General features: G+C 44.5%; 1 protein-coding gene across 8 annotated transcripts in view; it reads right to left on the bottom strand.

The window, feature by feature from the left end:
- The window catches only part of NRP2 (neuropilin 2), a 122,397-nt gene that overhangs the window by 28,868 nt on the left and 71,392 nt on the right, over positions 1-22,137 (bottom strand). For 4 of the 8 annotated variants that reach the window (XM_073306535.1, XM_073306531.1, XM_073306539.1 and 1 more), the window contains 4 exons: positions 20,210-20,362; positions 8,592-8,854; positions 6,783-6,879; positions 2,527-2,568 (listed from right to left, as the gene is read on the bottom strand). In XM_073306535.1, the coding sequence (XP_073162636.1) occupies positions 2,527-2,568; positions 6,783-6,879; positions 8,592-8,854; positions 20,210-20,362 (555 nt within the window). The remainder of the gene's footprint in view (positions 1-2,526; positions 2,569-6,782; positions 6,880-8,591; positions 8,855-20,209; positions 20,363-22,137) is intronic. The other 4 variants (XM_073306536.1, XM_073306532.1, XM_073306537.1 and 1 more) reach the window with 1 other exon arrangement.

Raw genomic sequence — 22,137 nt, 5'->3', positions numbered from 1 at the left:
ACACTTGACTGGTCTTATCAAAGCCTGACCCACTTGCTGAGTTGTACATTAGACCTACCACAGCCCACGCACACACACCAGGTCATTGTTAAAGCATCTGGGTTTTTTAATCTGCCCCTTGAGCAAGCAATTTTGCTGGATATTAAAAGGACATTAATCTAGGGGAGCATGAACTTTGTCCTGCCAGGAGCCAAAGGGATGCACCTAATTAGCATAAGGACAGGTTGATTCCAGCCATCCTCCTCCTTGAAATAGAGATGAGAGCCGTGGAGACCACAGGTCCTACCATGTAACACTCCATCTTGATCGGTGTGCCCAGTCTCTGCATTGAGATGGAGCAGTGCATGATGGGACCTGTAGCAGTACCTCAGCAGTAAAGGAGATGGTGGCCCAGAGCACGTATGGAGTAATAACAATCGTAGCAATAGAACTCTCTTGGCAGCCTTCAGATTAGAAAGTGCTCTTTAGACACCTCTGCTTTAGCCTGAGACTCAGCCTTCCTTGACCACTTTCGCCATCTAGAAACCAAACACTGGGATTTGCTGTTAAGTCACAGTGAACAAACCAGTGCACGTGAACACAGGGTGGTGGGAGGGGAGAACTGCTGGTATTTCTATCACCTCTGGGACACAACAATCAGCCAGAAAACAGCTACTCTCCTCCCTGCAACACAGAAAGCTCTTGTTCCCACTCCCTCCTACTGCCGGCCTGGCCCATCTGCCTCTCCTTTCCCCCTCACCAGCCAGGCCCTGGGAGAGCTCACAGGTGGGAGGTATTTAGCTGGTGATAACCTCCTCCCTGAGTTTCGGCTACTGGGAAGGCTGTTCGTGGATGAGGATCTCCAGCCAGTGCCACCCGCCTCCTACTTGTGCCTGCACATGGGCTGGGGGTTGTGTGTGTTGAATGAAATCGCAGCACTATTGAAGTCAATGGAAGTTTGGCCACTGATTTCAACAGGGCCAGGATTTCACTCATTATTTTTAGTTCATGTCCCAGTCTCTCTCTGAATGCTCTGCAGAGGTTCTCCGCAAAGGCAACAGAGAGCCCAGTGGTGCCTGGGTGCCCTGAGACGCTATGCCAGTATGACACAGTCTCAAAGGCAGTTTGTAATAGGAAAGAGCCCAAGAGCACAGGCTGGTTAGCGCCTTTAGGAAAAGAAAGTACATTATATAGCAGCATATAGGAATGGTCTGTGTAATGGTTACAAGGCTTTAGATCATCGGGCTAAAAGACTGTACCAGCTTCTCACCAAGGCTGTGGGTCTCAGTGGAAGGATATATAAACAAGCCAAATACCTAGAACGCTTACATTAAGAATATTACCATAACTATAACATTAGCTCACTGTTAACTCTGAGTGTGCCTCTTCTAATGCTAATAACTTACAGGCTGGTCCAAACCCCACTGAAGTCAATGGGAGATTCTCTGGCAACGTCAGTGGGCTTTGGATAATTTTCATCTGGAACCATAGATCCCAAAGCACTTTGCAAACTATTGACAAAGGAACGGCTTCACCAATCACTGAAAAGCAGCTACTTCTGGAGTGAAACCCAACACTTTTTAACAGTTCAACGCAACAGTTTAGGAGAGATGGTCAGGAGGGATATTATAACCTGCTGAAAATAAAGGGGCCATTTCTAAATAGGCAGAACTTTTTAAAACTAAGGATTCCTGCTTTTCCTTTCTTGGAGTTTGACAACCTACGCATTCGTTCCCGGAGAGGTAGCCAGCATCAGACACTGGGAAAGAGATGAAAAACCTTCCCGAGAAGAGGACAGCTCACATTTTTTCAGGGTAGAAAACAGCATCCCCGCTGAACCAGAAACGTGTTTAATGAGCAGGCACTCTCTCTGAATTCCTCTTCCGTTTGTTTTACTCTGTAGGTTTTATCAAAGAGAAGAATCCCATTTGCTATTCTTTAGACTAGCATTACGCTATTAAATGCACCATTTCACCTTGTTTCCCTTTTATTGAATGTCAACTTCCAAACTCCTGGTGGCAGTTGTTCTTCCAATTCTACCTCCTAATTTCCTTCTCCTTGCAGGCAGGTCCGCAGCCTCTGTACCTCACTAATAGTTTTGGCATCTGTCCGCTGGAAAGCACCCATCTTCATGCTTCAAATAAATCTCTGCCACCCCTTTTACTCTTAACTCACTACCAATCTTTCTGGTTAAATCTGTCGGTGGTTTCTCTTTGCTCCTGGGTCCTACATTTAAGCTTTATTGCGCCTCACTGGGCATTGCAAAGCAGAGCATTTTATCTGGTCTTATTTGTCTCCATTATGGGTTTCCGAACTTTAATTCGACATGAGGTAGCAAAGCCTGCTCTGCTACCCCCGCCCCTGCTTCCAGGAAGAGTGCATAGGCTAGTGCCATGTGCTGTTGGGAAGGCATATTGCACATTTACCGTTTCTCTTGTCTCGTAACAGTGCACATTATTTTCATATGCACGCACACTGATTAAAAAAATAAAAACCAAAAATGAAATCATGCCATCAGAGAAGTTATTCTAATAAGTGCCGTTTTACCTGGAATGTAGAAGTTCTCACCTGGGAAAGCTGTGATGGGTTCTGCAAAGGGAAAAAAATGTTCTGGTTTTAGAGAGGAGAATATTTAAAACAAACAGAAGATCACGTCGGATGTGTCCCTAGTTACTTATCAGTGACATCTCCTCAGGCCCGACATCAGCATCAGTGACCCCTAGGACTAAATGGGGAGCCTTAATCCAGTGGTTCCCAAACTTTTTAGTAAGGCGACCCACCTATTGTATATAAGTTTCTGGGTGGGGCCCAAAATCATACACCAGCGTCCTTCTCCTCCTCCACTGCATTCTCCTGGCCTTGTGAGGAGGCACTCACCACCTGCAACAACACCTTCTGCCCTGGCACTGCAATCCTAATCCTGGCCTGGGGTCGAGGAGAGGTTCAGGGTGGGGTGGAGGAGGAAGGTTTGGAGAGCAAGCCCGCCCTGCACCCACTGGCAGTAGCAGCTCTTGTCTCCCAGGGTCGGGCCCAGCTCCCCATACTGGATGTTGTGACCTGGCCTGTTGGGCCGCAGTGCCACTCAGTTTTGGCCTGGCTGCTGGAGCAGGACAGGAGCTGATGCTGTGGGGTGAGTGCGGGGTGGGCTTGTTCTCCAAACCTGCTCACCGAGGCCCCCTCCACACTGGGCCCACAAGCCACTGTCTGGGAACAGGGTTACCACCTGGCCAGAATTTAATCGGACTGGACAGTTTTTTTTATGGATTTGCCAGTTGCCAGAAAAATAATGTAATCTGCCGGGGTTTCTTTAGTGTGGGTCTAAAGATTTGCATGATATCACAATACACTGCGATAGCTGATGTTAAAAGTTTCTGTGTCCAGCTAAAGATGCTGCAGTGTTCCCACTTCTGCAGTTTAAGCGATAACAGATCAAACTTGTTGAAAATACAGCAACTGTCTGCCCGTGTATACGAGTGGGGGTTTGAGTCACGCGAAAGTCAGGACATGTGCGAGGCATGAAATAATAGACGATCAGGGAAATGGTGCGAGTGATCGTACTACATGCCCGGAAAAAAAAAAGTTTGAATCAGAAACTGCACATTCAGTGACAATGGGCTAAACGAAACAGACTACAAAGACTGGCTTGCAAAATATGCTGATAAAACAAATGCCCATTTGTTATCAATGAAGTTATTAATCATTACCTCTCTAGATACTATAAGTGGCTGTTGAAGGGGCTGTTGTGGAGTTACCTTGTTGATGGGGTTGTGGTAGGCTTGCCTGGGGGGCCCGGGAGGGTGCTGTTTTTTTTGTTTGTTTTTTTAATTTAAAAGGTGGTAACCATATCTAGAAAACACTGCTCACAGGAGCCCCTCAGTGGAAGCAGGGGTGTGGATTTCACAATATTGCAGAAGCCCCTCTTTCATAGACTTACAGACTTTAAGGTCAGAAGGGACTATCGTGATCATCTAGTCTGACCTCCTTCATGTTGCTGGCCACAGAACCTCAGCCACTCACTCCTGTAATGACCCCTCCCTTCTGGCTGAGTTACTGAAGTCCTCAAATCATGGTTTAAAGACTTCAAGTTACAGAGAATTCACCATTTACACTAGTTTAAACCAGCAAATGTCTCGTGCCTCATGCTGCAGAGGAAAGCAAAAAAACCCCCCAGGGTCTCTGACAATCTGACTTCGAGGAAAATTCCTTCCCAACCCCAAATATGGTGATCAATTAGACCCTGAGCATGTGGGCAAGACCTACAAGGCTGATACCTGGGAGAGAATTATCTGTAGTAACTCTCCATCTAGTGCCCCATCTCCAGCCGTTGGTAATATTTGCTACTGGCAGTTACCAATGGGCCACATGCCATCATAGGCAGTCTGAGATTGGTCAGAACTAAAAAGTTGGATTTAGATCCAGACTTCAGGGTACAATATGCCCCAAGTTCAGAAGTGTTTGAATTCAGGGATTCAGTCATCATAGAAATAGGAGCCTGCTACCAAATTCCAATCTGAATCAGTGTTCAGATTCCAAAACACCGTAAAAGGTGGTGTTTGGATCTGGGGTCTGGGTTCCAGCCCATCTCTAGTTTCAATTTTCACAGGTCATGTCACTTCTGGCTAGCCATGCACCCCTCTGTCTTACAGTTCCAATAAACAAAGGAGCGTGATTTTTCAAGTTACTTTGAAGAAGTGATCTGTTACAAATTACTGGATCTGAAAAGCAATAATCAGTGCTTATTAGTGATTATTTGTTCTCAAAAGTAATAGACTTCTGAGTATTTTTAGATTACTTCTGCAGTTCGCCTGTGAATCATACAACCAGGCTGTGGCTGTAATGAGCATTGTGAAATCATCGCTCAAGTTCAGAACACGAGTGACAGGTTTTCCAAAGGAAAAAATTATTGAGAGTTATTAGAGTTCTTTTCAGGCTGAAAAGGAATCAGATTATTTCCCAGGATTACATTTTAAAAACAGTAGCCTGTTACCCTTGTCAGTTACTTTTATGGTGCTGACAAAGAGGGAATGTGGTATGCGCATATTGTTTCATATTGCTATGGTGGCTTTGGAAGTGACCTTACAGCCGAGATAGCATTACATTTTTCAGTTAAAACCATTTAAAAATCCCTTTGTCAGGCATGATCAAAACCAAAATATCACCATTTACTATGAGGTTCATAGGTCCAGATTTAAGTTCCTGAAAAGATACAAGTAAATCTATGTAGCAGTTTGAAGCAATTTTTAGAGGTAGTCTAACATTTTTTGGACCTTTATGACTTACAGAGGGCTTTGTTTTAACACTTAAAGTTTTACTTACATGTATATAAAAACAAAATATTGGCTAATCAAGCAAGTTTGAGTATTTTATAAAAGATAGAAAAGAAAAAAGTTACTAACATTATTCATCATTCGTGTTTCTTTTTTATGCTATGGACGCCATGCCATGTTTGTCAAATGCCAACACAGAATTTTTCACATGCAAAATTAGCTCTTTGGGCACAAGGGCAAACGGTCAGTAGAGTTAAAAGCTTCAAAGAAACTGGGACTCAAGGAGCTCAGAACCACTCCAGGACAAGCCGTTGACCTCTATTCTATTCTATTCTATTCAGGTTCTTGTACTGCCCTTATTACCGCAGTATCTGAGCCTTCCTGTGGTGCATTAAGCAAGGTGACTAACAACTGTCATGTGTGGTTCATTTTCTCGCTCACCCTAGTGACCTATCTTGCTGAATTTAGGAGGCCCCTGGCAACCTGTGCAGAGACGTCTTGCTGATGTGAACCTTTTTAAGTCCACCTTGGGCCATGGCCAGCTCCAATGGAAAGACTCTGATTTCAGGCCGGTTGGGTATGGCCCCTTAGGAGGTGTGTAACAGCCACGCACTTCTCCTGCCGCTGTACAGAATGGGAGGCCCATGGACATCTACTAATTAGATATTTTACGTAGTCCAACTCCACCCACCACTCCTCTAGGGCCAGACCCTGCGTGACATTGAAATCAATGGAAATGAACATCATGTCAGACTCTATCCCATGTTCATTATCTGGGGACTGCCATTATCTAAATACAAAAGAGGGATGGGTAGGCTAGATGGATGAACGGTTAAATTACCATTCCAGTGGTAAACCCCTAATAAACATTTTTAAAGCTTATGTAGCTTTCATGTTTAATGAACCTGTCTACCTGACTTTTGCCCTGGATTGGGAAATGATGAATTCTAGCACAACCTTCTCTTTCGTTATTGTGTTAACACTGCTGTAAAACCCCTCTGCTATTTATCTCTCATTAGAAAAGGCTCCTATTGAACCCATCAGCCCCTCCAAGCATGTAATGCTGACTGGCAGCTGGTTTCCTGTGTCTAGCACTTTCCTTTTAAATTTTGTGCATGTCCTTTTTATACAGCGTATTCTTTAATAACCCCACCTATTGTTTCAGCCTTCCTCTGTAGACATATATATTCCCCTTGATGCCTTTGACACCAGTACCTATGTTCCCTAGGGACTTATTTTTCCTGATTTCCTTCAGACGCAGAGTAGCTTTATTGAAATCCAGAAAATCACTATAGCTCAGGCAGGAGAAGAGTTACGGTCCCTTGGCAGAATCCTAGAAACAAAGGCCCTCATGAACTGGACTACTTTTGCTGCATGCAACAGTGATTCCTTGTCTAATTTTGTGCAGCCGAGAGGATACCAGAATCACCGGGTGTAATTCCATGAGCTGCGTTATGCTGGAGGTCAGACTAAATGTCACGAAGATCCATTCTAGCCCTAAAAATCTATAAGTCCGCGAGACAGATGTTTACGTACCCATGCAATTCTCTAGGGAGATATCGGAGCCAATCCGGATGTCATCGATGGCAATTTCTCCCGAATGTCCTTTGCGTATAACACCCTCAAACACAATCTACAAGCAAATCAGAACAGAAATGTCACCGTTAGGCTTCCACTCACAAGCAGTGCAAGCAGTCCTTGTTCCCCTGGGGGAAAAAGCCGAAAATGTGCTCCCCACTTTTCAGTCACACTTGAGAAGCTAATGGCAAGGGGCCAAATGCTGGTGTCCTTACCCAGTTTTACCAGTCCTCACTGTGGAAAAACTTCCACTGGCAGTGAGAGTTCTGTCTGAGTAGGGACTCAGTAAAAACTCAGGGAGTTCATCATTTGGCCCATCAATTGACAGCTGGATTCCCAACTCGCAGTTTGTTTGAATAAAATGCATTTTTCAGGGACTACAAATCAGGACAACTGACGTGGGGTTTCACTGGTTATCATGGGCTCAGCAGGAGTTAATCGGCATAGTTCCAGTGAAGTCAACGGAGCAACATGGATTTATACCAGCTGAGGAGCTGCCCCATTGAGTGAATACTGGACACAGGACATGATAAAAAAGAGGTTTACTACCTGGAGTAAGTTTAAAGTGATAATAGTTAGCTGTGAAAAATGCTGAGTGAAAATACCTGCATTATTTAAGTAATATTCAGTTAGTTAGTTAATGGCTGTACATCACTTTTAACATGCAAAGTACTACCTAAACGCCAAGTACCCTTATCTGTAAGCACATTGTGTGCACTGGTATTTTATTAAAAAGCCAAACGAACGCACACATACCAGCAATACCTCTCCAGGAATACTGGTACAAAGACCTTTGCTTCATGTTTGTAGCCATCGCTTCCTTTCCACTGATAACTTGAAGCCCAATCCCGCAGTCCTCACACAAGGAAACCTCTCCCTGACCTCAACTGGGAGTTTTGCAGTAGTCGAGACTGCAGGGTCAGACCCTAAGTTCCACGGGGTGGGAACCATGTTTTCCATTCTGTTTTGGACAGTGCTGAGCACAGTGACTCACTAATAAGTAAGAATAGGCAGCACATGTTCCCTGGCTAGCTGGCTGAGTTTTGGCTTGCCTTACCAGCCAGCCGTAGCTGCTCTTTGGTTGGAGAAGAGATTGATACACTGTTCTGCAAACCCTTTCATTAACTTCACAATGGGGTGCTGGCGGCGTTGGAAAGTTTTGCAGGACTGGGCACGTGGGTCGTGTCTATGTGGGCCCAATCCTCTTCCCACTGACACAATGGAGGCAGGATCGGGCCCTTAAGTCCATATTATCTGCTTGCCTTGAATGCCTTCTGGTCTCAAGGTGTCACACAGACCTGATTTCACCCTCCCACATCCCCAACATCCAGACTTGGAGCCAAGGTAAGGAAAGTGGTGTTTGCTTTTTTTTCATTCTCTCCTTCAAAGTGGGCTCCCTCTCTCCTACCTCCCCACCTTTCTGCTGGCAGGATTTGTTTGTGTTTGCTCCTTAGGGCTTTGTGTCTCTTAGATTACCTGATAATCATCCAAAAGAAAAGGGAGGAAAATATTTGTAAAAGGGGAGATTTCAGAAATATAAAAGGCAACAGGATGAACAAAGACCTAAGTCTGTTTATAAAGACAGCCACATTCTGAATAACAAATAGAGTGTTATTTAGTTACTATAGCAACATAAGAAATACATTGAAAACAGCTCTGCTCGAGGAGGTTCCCTAATGATGAATGGGCACAGCCCTTTGAAATATTGACATATGTATCACTAAAATCCACTCGAAGCTCAGAACAAATGGCCCTTTATCATCTTACTTGATAGTCCATATCGTAGCTTGGCAGAATGATCCGTCCCTCTTTCCACTCATCCCCTTGGTCTTCCGAGATGATCCACAACAGCTTATTCTCCTGGCTTGCTTCCCGCCACACCTGCAGCATTATCCCATTCCTGCCAGATGCGTGGTACTGGAACACCATGCAGACAGCACTCCTGGGCAAGTAGATCACAGGGCTGATGAGCCGGGTGCGCTGGTCCGCTCTCCTCCCACTGCTCTGCAGCCGCAAGTAGCTTTTACTCTCTGTTCAAGGAGAAAAGAAGTAGAACCTGATCCAGTCACCTGTTAGCATTTGTAATGAATGTTACACCTTCCAGTTCTCAGCAGGAGATGCTAGCAAGCACAGCTGATAACACTTCATAGTTCTCATCCAAAGGAGAAGTTCTCCCATAGGAACCCAAAGTTGTCCCACAGGGTTGATTACATTTCCACCTGTTAATTGGACCAATTTTCAAACCCAGGTAGTTAAGTTAGAGCACTTGGATCTATACCTGGATGCTCAAATGGGAACAAGAGCCCTAAATGGGCCTTTGGGTGCCCATGTTGATTTGAGTACCCACGGGCAAAGTTGGGTGCTCTAACTTAGGTTTGAAAATGAAGCCCACAATATATTCTGTGTGTGATGCTTCATCTCTTGGTTCTTCTAAAGGACGTCAGCTCATATTTTGCTTCATGGGGTATGCTGGTCCTTAGAACTTACACTGTGGACATTAAGGGGCACCCTTTTTGAGTATCATAAGTGGTTGAAACTTACACACAATTGTTTAGTGAGTCGTTTGCTGTATACAGCCAGGTGAACTTCATGTTCAGCTTCGAATAGATCCCCAAACTGGGATTTCCTTTCTATTCGGAACATGAATACTGGGCTTAATTTCTACTGATACTGAATCAAAAAATGGGAAGAAAGAATGAGTGAGTCAGTTCTTGCTGTACATCCAGCATGAACGAGCCCAGAACATAGTCTCAGAGGATTCACAACGCGGATTCCACCAAAATACCACGAGTAGCGCAATCCTGAGGTGTTTCTCATTTTAAAAACAAACAAAAACACTACTGCACATTCATTCAGCACCATCTGATGGCGGGGAGATACACAGGGTGGTAGCTGTTGGGAGGGAGAGATTGGAATAACAAATAAACTGAAAACTTTGTTCCTGCTGTTGGGAAAACTGAGACATATGTCTGTGAAGTGAAAACCAATAGTGACAGAAAAATTCTAGAGAAAAGAATTCTGTGAAAAGATCAGGATTTTACAGGGACTGATACAAAACTAGCCCTGCCAAGAATGTCCACATCGCAAACAATGCAGATAAATCAAGAGCTACTACTGGGAGTTAGAAACGCTGTGCTGTATCAAGCGTAAACTCTGTACTTCTGTGGAGTTTAGTGTCTGGAAGAGAAATACCCACTGTATAAATACAAAGCCTGAGCAGTAAGGGAGATGTCTTTTTCACCAGCAGCCATAGTGTGGTAGGATACCTATAATGTCACTGGAAAGCATAAGCCAAAGATTGACATAATTAGGACACGTTTCAGTGCAGTTATAGTCCGAAAAAATGACTCTACAAGAATGACATTGTGGGGAGGGGAAGGGGGGTTATATTTATTCTGCCTGAAATTTGCTTAGTTTACAAGCTTGAAGTTGATTTTTCTAACCGCCAGCATTGCAAACACATCCTACTATCTGGATATCAAGCTTATCAAGCTGTGTTCTTTGTGATTCTTTTCATCACCAGTGGTAAGTACTTTGCTATCAAAACTGAGCTGACAATTTTGTTGATGATACATGAGGCAGAATAAACCCAGCTCTCAGTTTTTCCATGCTGTAGCTGGATTGGCCCTGAAGTGCAAATAAGGGATCAAACTTGTTTTTGTAAGAAAATAAGCAAATATGACTCAGACAGTATTAAACTCCAGGAGCAGGTGTGTTGAATACAGTAATGCTTTTTTAAAACGCACAAGTCACTTTTCAGACTATAACCATATATCAGTCCCTAGGGAGGGGGAACAGATAGCGGAACGTATAAAGGCCAACCACATCTGATCACACAGGCGAAGTCCACAGATGTAACTGGACTCGGAAATGCATGTAGCAGCAAAAGGCCTTCAGCACAGCACTTGGCTGGGTTTATCTAGACTACTCGATATCTTTATCTAACCCATGGCATTAAAATAAATTCCACTCTAAGCGCTTCTCCTGTAATAGAATATGTGGAAGCCCTGGAATTCTGAAATACATTGAATTTAGAAGGAAAGTGCTACTGCTGATATTTACTGTACTTTACGTGCCAGTTCTTCTGCCTGTCCAATACAAAAATGAACACAGCTACTCTATGGCTGGTATGTGTCATTAGCATACCATGTGACAGCCCTTTTCTCTTTTCCTTCACTCTGACACAGATACCACGACTTAGAGATGTGTAGTTTCCTCTCCCTACTGCACTCCTGCTGTCTTAGCTCCTTTGACCTTGAGGGGTGGGATTTTGAAAAGCTCTTAATTGGCCTAAGTCTGCTCCCATTGAAGTTTTACCACCAACATCAACAAAAGAATTAGCTCAACACTGAGCAATTTGAAAATCACGCCAAATGCATCTCCAGAACTTCAAACAGAGACCTGTAGATTGACTGACTCAGGTTTCAAAACACCAGAAGGCAGATCCCTTCCCTCCTCCCCTGCAAAAAAAAAACAACCCATACAATCAATTTTGTGCTGCTGCTGCATCAGCTAAATGAAGTTAAAGTCAAATTTTGTCTGAACAAAATACTAAACTTTTGTGTACTCCCTGTACATATGATCAAAAAGTAACAGAGACACGTTCATTCCTTGAGAAATTCCACTGACTTCACATGAATTTGTCCACTTTGTCCACTTTAATGCAAACATCAGCAGAGAAAAGTTCAAAGAGTGTTTGCCAAATCCCAGCTGAATGAATATCATTTGAAAAAGTACCATGCTGTTTTCTAGTGGAGGAGGGGTCTAGTGATTCACTACAGAGTGGTAGTGGAGGAGGAGAAGATGCAAGAGATAAACAAGTGGAGGAAGCAAAAAGAACAAGCTGTACTTCACGCATAAGCAGTGATAAGATATAATCAGTGGCCAAGGTCTCCTGAATTCAAATTCTCTTTCTATAATTCACCACCAGCCTTTTCAAAGGAAAAACAAAAACAATCAACCCCAAAAAAAAATACCCTCAAAAGAAAAAAACAAACAGCAAAGTATAATTATCTTGAAGCTAAAACTGCTTCCAAGGCAAGTCACCCAGTCATGAATAAAAACACCACTTGGATTTATGAGTTTTTAGCACTTTCTGAAAATGGAGTATATTTGACTGTATCCTCATCCTCCATGTGTTGCTTGTCTTCTTAGATTTTGTCCTGCCATGAGATCCTTGTGTCCCTGGAGAGACCCATTCAAGTCAACGGGGCTCTGTCTGGTACCAGGGGGCTGTCTGAGTGGATCCAATTGCAGAACTGGTGCCTTGAACTGTAAGCTGTTCGGGGTAGGGATGTCTTCCAGTGTGTTTGTACAGCATCTAGCACAATGGGGCCTTAATCCTAAATGTGGCCTCTGCATACCAAGCTTCCCAAAGCTAGAGTCAACCCTCATTTAGACATCTAAATAAAAGTGGCCTCATCGAGTGAGGTGCTGAGCAACCCTAGCTCCCACTGAAGGTCTTGAAGATGGTCAAAGGCTCTGAAAAACCAGGAGGTTGCACAAATTACATAGTTGCACCTTGATTTGTGCACATGCACACATTGATCTGGCTCTGCATCACGCCACCGCTGGGCCAGGAAAACAGCCTGAGCTAAACAGCCTGGTGAGAATATGTTGACTTCAGTGGAGTTGTGTCTACTTATATAGCAGGGCTGATTTGACCTGTTAAGTCTTCCCATTTCCATCAGTTTGTGTAATCAAAGAATCTTCTGAAATGCTGCCAAAAACAATCCAATATCACTTCAACACAACCTCTTTCAGAGGCGTAGTAGCTTGCTGAAACTCTATGTTCCCTGTGTTTATAAGGACTTTCAGCTGGTCTCTTTTTGGAGTGATAAAGTGCTGTCTTGACCTATTTGAACAATACCAAGTAGTATGAGCCACAGGTGTGCTCATTCTTTGGGCAATTCCACCAACTGCTTCCCTGCAGCTGACAGCGGGTTTTGTTGGGATGTGGTTTTGTGCTTTATAAGGCAGTTTAGAGAGAGACTAGTTGAGCAAAGGCAGACATTACTTGCTATGCCATTTGAACATGAAGCTAGTGGGTCATTCTAATGGCTGGAGGGACCTTAATGAAAAGCCTTGTGAACATGCTGAGACCAACTAAACAAGGCCACCGCCGAGCTAATTGCTGACTCAGCATGTCTGAGCCTCGCTGTTCCAGTCGTTGATATTTCTGACAGTTAATGGAAGTCTTGCAGCGCAGAGAAGACACCTGAAAGAAAATCTCTTGTGTGGCTAAAACATGTGAAGAAAGACTGTACAGGAGATCTGATCAATCCTTTCAGGATCAAAAAATGCATTTCAGCCACTTCCCTAGATCTTTGCTTCAAAGCATCTGTTCTTGCTAATGACACAGTCGATAAGGCTCCCACAGAACTGGCATCGGAGGTTCAAGAGGCCAGCTCACAGGACAAATACGTTCAGGCATCTTAGCCTGCTGCTGTTTCTGCAAATGGTGCTTCTGTCATTTTCCATGGAGATTTATGGATGCATCTGGATTTAGTAGAGCAAGAGCAGCGTGAACATGCAACCATCACCGACCAGACCACAGCATAATCAATTATATGTGTACCTTAGTGAGCCCCAGATCAATCACAAGACTGATCCTCCAAACAAACCATCTGGAAATCCAAACAAACCATCTGCCCAACACGCACTTCTTTTGGTTAGCACCTTTCCCTCCTACTAGCCAGCCATCTGAGAGAGTATTAGGTGCAGCAGGGGATGAAGTCTCACAGTCCAGGTCATGCTTAAATCATGAGTTGGTACAGCAGCTTATCTCACAAGGTCAATCTATCTGTACTTGGTTCCTGAATACACAACAATTGGCTCCCAAGAAAAACAGATACAATGACAGGTCACAGCAGCACATCTGGAGGTGTTCCAACAGAACACGTTGGGTCAGATATAGACAGTCAATTACCACAATTCTCAGTCAAAGGCCATAGAGTTTCCTCTTCACTGGACATTGTTGACTTACAGTTGCTACTCTTATGCAGGTTTCAGAGGAACAGCCGTGTTAGTCTGTATTCGCAAAAAGAAAAGGAGTACTTGTGGCACCTTAGAGACTAACCAATTTATTTGAGCATGAGCTTTCGTGAGCTACAGCTCACTTAAGTGAGCTGTAGCTCACGAAAGCTCATGCTCAAATAAATTGGTTAGTCTCTAAGGTGCCACAAGTACTCCTTTTCTTTTTACTCTTATGCAGGATCTTTGCATTCACCTAGACCTCTTTCACAAGTCACTGCACTGACCATTATTGCAAAGCCAATTCCTCTGGGACTTTCAGTGAAAGCACAACACCACACCACACCAACACCTGCCTCCTATTGGCTAAAGTGAATACATTCTCCCGCTCTTTCAGGTCATCATGTCCTGCTGCTACCTGCACAGCTTTGCTGTCTGTGATTTCCATCACTACGTCATATTCACAACTACCACTTCCATCTGTATCTACGCATCTATATCTAGCTCCTGCTCTTCCAAGCTTGCGGTAAATGGTCCAGTGGAGGGGGCACTGATCTGAGGTTTAATTCCCAGCTAGGCTACTGACCTGCTGCGTGACCCTGTACCTACCTCTTAATTCTGCAGGGGTGTTGGTAAGCTAAAAATACATACTGACTGTGGGGTTCTCCAATATGGTGATGAGGGCCATACGAATTCTGGTTGTGGATGCTCAGTGCTTCAGATGCTCAAGTAGTAGTTAGAGCCAGATGTTTATGATAAATGTTCTGCTCAATATTTGCATGAGGACCACTTACAAACCAATGGAAATGGCGCACTTTTGTATGAATCGGATGTGTGTGTACCCAGGCTCCCACACACTGATCTGTGTGTCTCCACACTTTTATGCATGCACAACGAAAGACATCAGCCCACAAATAAAGGTGTTACATGCACAATCTGGGCATCAGTTTTTGTTTACACATGTTGGGCACACACACTTTTCAAAACCTGCCCCTGGGAGTCACCAGCCAGTGAGCCATTTTCATGAATCCATGGGACGAGCCAGTCCACTACCTAACATTTTAAAAAATCCGCTTTGCTTTCCAAAGAATACTCCCGCCCAGTTTTACAGGCAACATGTGGGCGTTTGTACGTGGCGCCAATCACCAGCAAAGGAATGCAAACATCCATGTATAAGCCACGAAAGGAAGACTGGCCTCTGTGTATAAGGCTAGGGCCAAGTACTGCTTTCACTGAAGTTAATGGGAGTTTTGCCAGTCCTTCAGGGTCAAATTGTGACCCTGGCTGTGCTGCAGTGCAGGAGGGTAAGAGACATAAGAACTCCCTTTCTCCCCAGCTCAGGCTACCGGCATTGCAGAGGGAAGGGAGGGGACGAAGAACACCCACTGCAAGGCTGCTGCTCTCCCTCTTGTGTATGGGCATGGGGAGTGGCTTGAGCAGCTTAGCTGGTGCACCAGGTGAAGGGATCAGCACCAGGCATAGCGCTGGGAGCAAGGGAAGAATCAGCAATCACACTGTAATTCACTATGTGGTTCAGGGTCTGTTCTTGGGGCGGTGCAGCTACTCGCCTCCCCCTTAGTTGGGGTGTTGGCAAAGCTCGCAAGGATCAGGGTCTATTCACGCAAGTTAGGACTGGACGACTAACTTGGCTCCAACTCAATCAATGGCAAAACTGCCACTGACTTCAAAATGATTGGGCTTGGCCTCAAAGGGTCAAACTGTGTCACCCTTACGAACACTGAGCAGGACATAACACTGCAAATACTCCCCCAAACCTCATTGGGACGCGTCAAGGTATCAGGCTCTATTCAGCACAAATAAGGGTATTACAGTCTGGCCCTATTTGCAGGATTGGCCCAATCCTACTCCATGGAAATTAACAGCAAAGCTTTCATTGATTCAGTGGAGCAGGACTGAGGTCAGAGTGCCTAAATTCTCATGGACTGCAATAAAAATTTAGCCCTTAAAAACCCCAGGGAAATAACACAAGGAGGGTAAAAGGATCACTGGCAGCTTAACTATAGCCCAGTATTTGTGGGGTTTTTTTTTACAAAATGAGCTCTTGCAAAACCTCAGAGCAATGCAAACGTTTCCCCATTGGAAACATTTTTAAACAAATAAACCTTCCCCTGCTGGGTCTGCAACCAAAATATGGCAGCACTTCTGCCCCCCCAAAGTGAAGCAGGCTACAGACCAAAAACCACAGTGAAATTCTCTCCATTGATTTTCATGGCTCAATCTCAGAGAAAGTACAACAATGGGGAAAAGATACATAATAAAAATCCTACCCATTAGTTTTGTAGAGTCACAGGTGTGGTTAGCAATGGTTGATTCATACAGGTGCTTATTTCCCATACATAGGTCTGAACAGCCTTTGCTCACTTGGATAGATAGGAGTGCACATATAAGGGAGGGACGATGGAGCCCTAGGATTTCTAAACTGACAGTGTTCTTGTAATATCTTCTAATCATTTCCTTAACAACCGTAAAAATGTCCAAACATCCGTGGTCCAGATTCTCAGCTGGTGTATTCCGCTGATGGCAATTGAACAAGACCGATTTATACGAGCTGGAAATATGATGCCGGTATCTTTTAGACTCCTGGCAGTCAATGATGATGATGACTTTGGCAGGGCTCGTCAGCACCTACCCGTCTCAAGACACCCAGCTTAACAACTGGAATAAGTGGGTTTATCTTCAGGTCCCTCAAGGCCTGGATCCTACCCCACTGACAACAATGGGAGTTTTGCCATTGACTTCCGGGGGAGCAGGATCAGAACCTCATTGAAACCTGATCATGTTGCAAATTGTGGTAAATTCCATCAAGGCAGCTAACAGGGGAAATCTGGGAAGCATGTGAAAATCCATAGAGAAAAAACTGCAATCCCTTTTCGGGGCACGACAGTGGAAGAAACTGGGTTCCTTTGCCCCACAAAAGGGCAAATAGCAGCTGGAGTAAGAACGGGCTTCTGCTGAGTTGAGCAGCTTGGCTCCACTTTCGCCAATAGGGGTAGCTGAATTTGTCACGGGAGGTTTTAAGGGATGACACGGAGACCATCCATGTCGCTAAAAGCACTAGGAACATGGTGCTGATAAAAGAAACGCCAAGGTGCCTGCGAGAGTATCTTGGAAATAAAACTAGTGGAATGAAAGCAGAGGGTGTCTTGGCAGTCTCAAGGAGCCATTACCCATGCCAAAGAAGAGAAATAATTGTGAGCACACACACAAAATGCAATGGGAAGATATCTAAGGAATCTGAGCTCGTCTTTCGACAGACTTTTCTAATCAAATGCCTTTCAGATGATATTTCGGCACAGCCACTTCCTCCTTCCCATGCTCACTCAGCCAAGGCCCCTCCTTTTAATTTAATTTTTTTGTTTTGCCATCTGATGAAGAAATAGAAACACATTCCACATACCTCTTAAAGGCACAGTGCATTTCTTTCTCTCAAGAGTTCTAGGTTAGCACGTTAAAAATTTAAGGATCTCCAACAACTTTGAACCCCCCATTAGCATGTGCCCTGCTCCTAAACTAAGCACAGCTGCTCTCCTTCACCCAACTGCTCACCCTTTGTAGGAGCAGGGGTTCATAAGGAAAGACCACCCTGAACAGAAAGGACTTTTTATCCTTTCTTGCCTGGTGTCTGACGATGAGTTTTATAAGTAGAAGCAAAATGCCGGAGGGGGTGACTAGAAAACCATCAGAGGAATGAAGGAGTGTGAATTAACAATATAGGTATTCTGCTCCCAGTCAGCAGGCTACAAGAGGCTCTTTTTAACATTACAGGTCTCTTTTTAAAGCTGGAAAAAGCAAATAGTTGTTTCCCTTTGTGTTGTGTTTTCCTTCCTAATTTTTTAAAGCGGGAACAAAGTTAGACCCAATGGTCCTTTTTTGTATAAATCCCTTTATATTTCTTCAATGCAGTGAAAAGCCAGACATGCTCACAGCCAGGTGGCTCATATATGATCGTGTCTGACATTCTTCTCAAAACAACAGGGTGTAACTGATCAACGTGGCAGGGCCAGCTGTGATTCTAAAGCCACTAGCTCTTCTCACGGTCTCAGCGCTTCAGGTGAGAGTGTGGGCAGAGGGAGAAGAAGGGGCCAGCACCACTTTAGGGAGCCAGCTCGCCTTTCAGTAGCCTTTGTTGTCATGAAGCATTCCAGGCTCAAAAAGAGACCTAGGCTCTATTCACAGTTCTGCCACTGATCTTCTGTGTGATCTTGGGCAAATCACTTCCTCCCTCGATGCCTCTGTTTCCTCTCTGTCTGTCCTGTCTGTTCAGACTGTAAGCTCTTCAGGACACGGACTCTCGTCCTATGTGTCTGTATAGGATCTAGTACAATGGGGCTCCAAACTCCATGGGGGACTCTAGGCACTACTAAAGAGACATCGTCCACCTTGTCTCTCTAATATCCTGGGACCAACAGGGCTACAGCTACACTCTAGCTGCCATTGTAATGCAAACAACAACTACTTAGAGAAATCGGTCTGTGGTGGCCAGCTGCAAAGCTCACTAAATCAAGGGAAAGACTCCCACCGGCTCCAATGGGCTGGGGAACAGGCGCTAAGGGCTAAAGGGACCTGCAATTCAGAAGTAGCAGAGAGAAAGAGAGGCAGGGTAAGAAACTGAAGGACAGAGGAAGAAAACTCCACTAATGTTGCAGACACACAGGGAAGGCCGTATCCTCTGCAGGAGCATCACTCATCCCAGATTGTCCCTGAACAAACACACACGAGTCTTTTAAGAAAAAAAGGTCAATTAATTGTAGGAAGACTCGTGGGAGAGGAAATGAAATGAAAAATTGAGTCTGAGTTATAAAAATAAGTAATTTTTTTTCCTACTTGCAGGAGGCTTATTACATTAATTAAACATTATTACAGCGAATGAGATGGGGAGGGTTATTAAGCTTGGGACTGGCAGTAAGTGTTCTCTCCTGTTGCCTGAGGCCCCAGTGATCTTCAGATATTAATCTTCTCAAGCACTCAAAAGCTGAAGAGATAAACACTCAAAATATGAAAATATGTTTCTCCGTTTTTCACACTGTGACCTGTGTCAAGCCAAAGAATCTGTCAGATGTCCAGAGAGCCTATGCTTAATACAGCACTGACGGGGGTTGCAAGAGATCTGGATGCCTCATCGGTCAATGGGAAAAAGTGTGTGTGTGTATAAGTAAGAGTGTGTGTGTACGCATATGTGTGTTTAAGAGGGAGGTGTGTGTAGAGATGTAGAGGACTCTCATCATTCAATGTATTTCATATATATATGCATTCCTCTTTGGCTTTGCCTGCCAGGTGCTCCCTATGCTGCCTTCCAATTGGCTGTTAGAACTGTCAGTCTGGCCAGTGCCTCTGTTATGTGGCTGACAGGTTGAATGCTTTGGTTTCAACACTCAAATCTATTGGTAAGAGCCAATGGGAGAGGTCAACCTGATCCATCAAATCCTCATGCTCTTTAAATACAGGCATTAAAGTCCTTGTGCCTCCATGTGGCATCTGGAACGGAGATAATGCTGGGTGAAATATTCATCTGTACCTCAAGTTGACTCAATGGGACCCTTGATTTTCCTGCACAAAACTCAGTCCATGTTCATCAAAATTAAGTGAACATAGGTTGAAGTTATTTGGAAGCTGGTGAACCTGCTTTGTACCCCCAACAACACTCCTCCAACGTCATCTCAGGTAAGAAGATGGCACAGGGCCCAGGGCTGGTTCCAAGGTACAGGGATAAGGAACTTCTGCCTCCAAGAAAACTTGCAGGGGTTGTCTCACTTCCTATCTCTGCAAACAAATCTTAGCAAAACCCTTCTTCAGCTAAGCCCTGCAAGGCGCACTCAGCCCTAGTTAGAACACCAAATCCTCTGTTCCCACAACACAGGCCTATGCTGGAACAGATAAAGAGTAAAACTTAAGCAGAATTTTTTGTATCCTTAGGTCCTGGTGAGTTCTATTCCAACAAATGATTTAAGTCTAACCCATGCAACCACAGGGTGCAGAATAGCTGAAGTCAAGCTCTGTCCAGCCATGGAATTATTACGATGTGTGTGCACATAGCAAGAGGGGATGCACACTGTGGGGAGTATTGATGGGCCCACGCGAGGAAATCTGGATCAGGATTTTGATGCAAGTCCAAACATCCCTATATTGGGCGGGCAGGGGGGGCGAGATTCAGCACCAGGCTGCTTGGTTCAAGCCCATCTCTAGTGGAGAGTTAGTGCAATTCAGTGACATGGTTATCGGACCTGTAAATAAGAAAAGAGCCAACAAAGCAGAATATCCAAAGAATTAACAAAGGAAAACATCCACTTCTGCAGAATCTCTGCCACTGTTAAGTAGCGTTGCAATAACCTTTTCCATGGAGAAAATGCCATAGCCGTTCCCCCCTTCCCCTTATAATGTATGAATTGGCTTACCAGGTAAGGACCCAGTGCTTGGTCCTGAATTGCTGAACCAGGTGCTTCTAGAATGGAAAGACCACATATAATCTGTTGCAGGGTCATTAGACCAACCACATAGGTCTTCAGGGAGGTCAAAGTTGCAATTGAATCCTACAGGAAGCTGGGCATCTTATAAAAGGAACATAACAAAATAAAACTTGATTAGAGAACAACCTGCAATAGAGGGATGCTATTTAAAAACTAAAATAGCTGGCAAGTCATAAATACTGAAGAAAGCATGAAATCTCTCTCTCACGGATGCTTTCAACCTATCTCATGTTTCGTCAGCTCTGAGGATCAGCCTTAAGTTCTGCATCATCAAAATGCTCACATCAAGTCCTTCAGCTAATCCACCAAACTAAGCAAATATAAATGCAGGCACCAAATGCTTCCAGGCTCTAATCAGCACCTTCTCTTCATCCCCTGGAGTGGCCAAATATTAAATTCCTTCTTAAATGTCAGAGACGAATGTTTCCCAAGTGCCCTTGTGGTGCAGTGTAGTTCCACCCTGGCTCCAAAAAAAGAAGAATCTCAAGTGCCTCAAAAGCCCAGCTATCGAGTGACAGATCTAAGCATTTGTGCCAGAAGAGAACAGGATGTCTGGAATTATGAATGGTCACCCCTGGGTCAGCATCCACTAATGAAAATGTTACTTATGCAGCTATGGGGCAGCAGTGGTCTAGTGGAATAATCCAAGGGATGAGAGTCAAGAGAGCTAGGTTCTATTCCCAGCTCCACCACTGACTCACTCTGTGACCTTGAGCAAGTCACTTAACCTCTCTGTATCTCAGTTTTCCCATCTATAAAATGAGGACAATGCTTGCCTACCTTTGCACAGTGCTTTGAAATCTCTGGACAGATTTCATTCTCAGCTCAAAGCATCATTATATGAAGTGAACAGAGCCTCGGTAGCAGAACTTTGGACAGGGATAGTTCTTGGGCCACAGGAGGCTTGAAGCTCAGGCCATGTCTACGCTGTGAGTTACTGCGCGGCAAGCTAGTGTGTGAGTCTACCGCATGCCAGCTTGCTGTGCAGTAACATCCGTATGGACACTGCTACAGGGCAAATAAAGTCCCGGAGGAGGCTTAGTCTCAGCAAGAGGAGGCTGCAATGCCATCTGAGCAGGGAAGTCACTGCATGAAGGCTAGAGAAGGGACCTACTCTGAGGGTCTGGTTCTAAAGCAGCACTCTGAGAATGTCAGAGGATACACTCCTGACTGGGAAGCACTGGGGGAGGGGCCAAATATAACAAAGGCTTGTTTGTAGCTTTCCTGAACAAAGAGAAAGTTTTACATCACCACACCCCCAAAGTTAATGACAGTCAGCAAGAGCTCCATGACCCACGCAATAGCCATCAGGTGAGCACTACTGTACAGTGGAAAGAGCCCTTCCCTACCGAGTCCCAGCTCGGAATAAAGCAGTGTGGACATGGCTCCTTTTATTACAACCTAATCTAGCTCCCCAGGAAGAAGGACTCTTTCTGTTAAAGCTCCTGAATCTGATGGTCCAGAGAAATATGCCTCATTGCTTGTGAAGTCGAAGAATGAAAATCACAGCTAAATATGAAGGGAACATCCTGGATACTGGCTCTACACATTAAAATGTATCACCAGGTAGAAAGTACGTCTCACGCTGCACTGCACGGCACTCCTGATTTCTGTGCCTTTAATGAAAAATGGCATCCTGAATTCCAAAGTTACTCCACTGACGTCAGGGGAGTTCAACAGGTGTAACACAGGTGCACCAAGGATCAGGCCCTTTGTGCTGTGTCTGTGACTCACATTTCTAGAACTGAAACATTATGAACGGTGTGAAAGAGTTAACTTGTTTTCAAGATCTCATTAGGTTCCCCTTTTATGTTTCCATCCAGGCCTTAAAGCTGATGGGCCAAAACACTGACAGA

Source organism: Lepidochelys kempii, chromosome 11 (assembly GCF_965140265.1).
Source record: "Lepidochelys kempii isolate rLepKem1 chromosome 11, rLepKem1.hap2, whole genome shotgun sequence".
Taxonomy (NCBI): Eukaryota; Metazoa; Chordata; order Testudines; family Cheloniidae; genus Lepidochelys; species Lepidochelys kempii.
The sequence above is the reverse complement of the archived record's forward strand: the minus strand, read 5'-3'. Positions and strand labels throughout refer to the sequence as shown.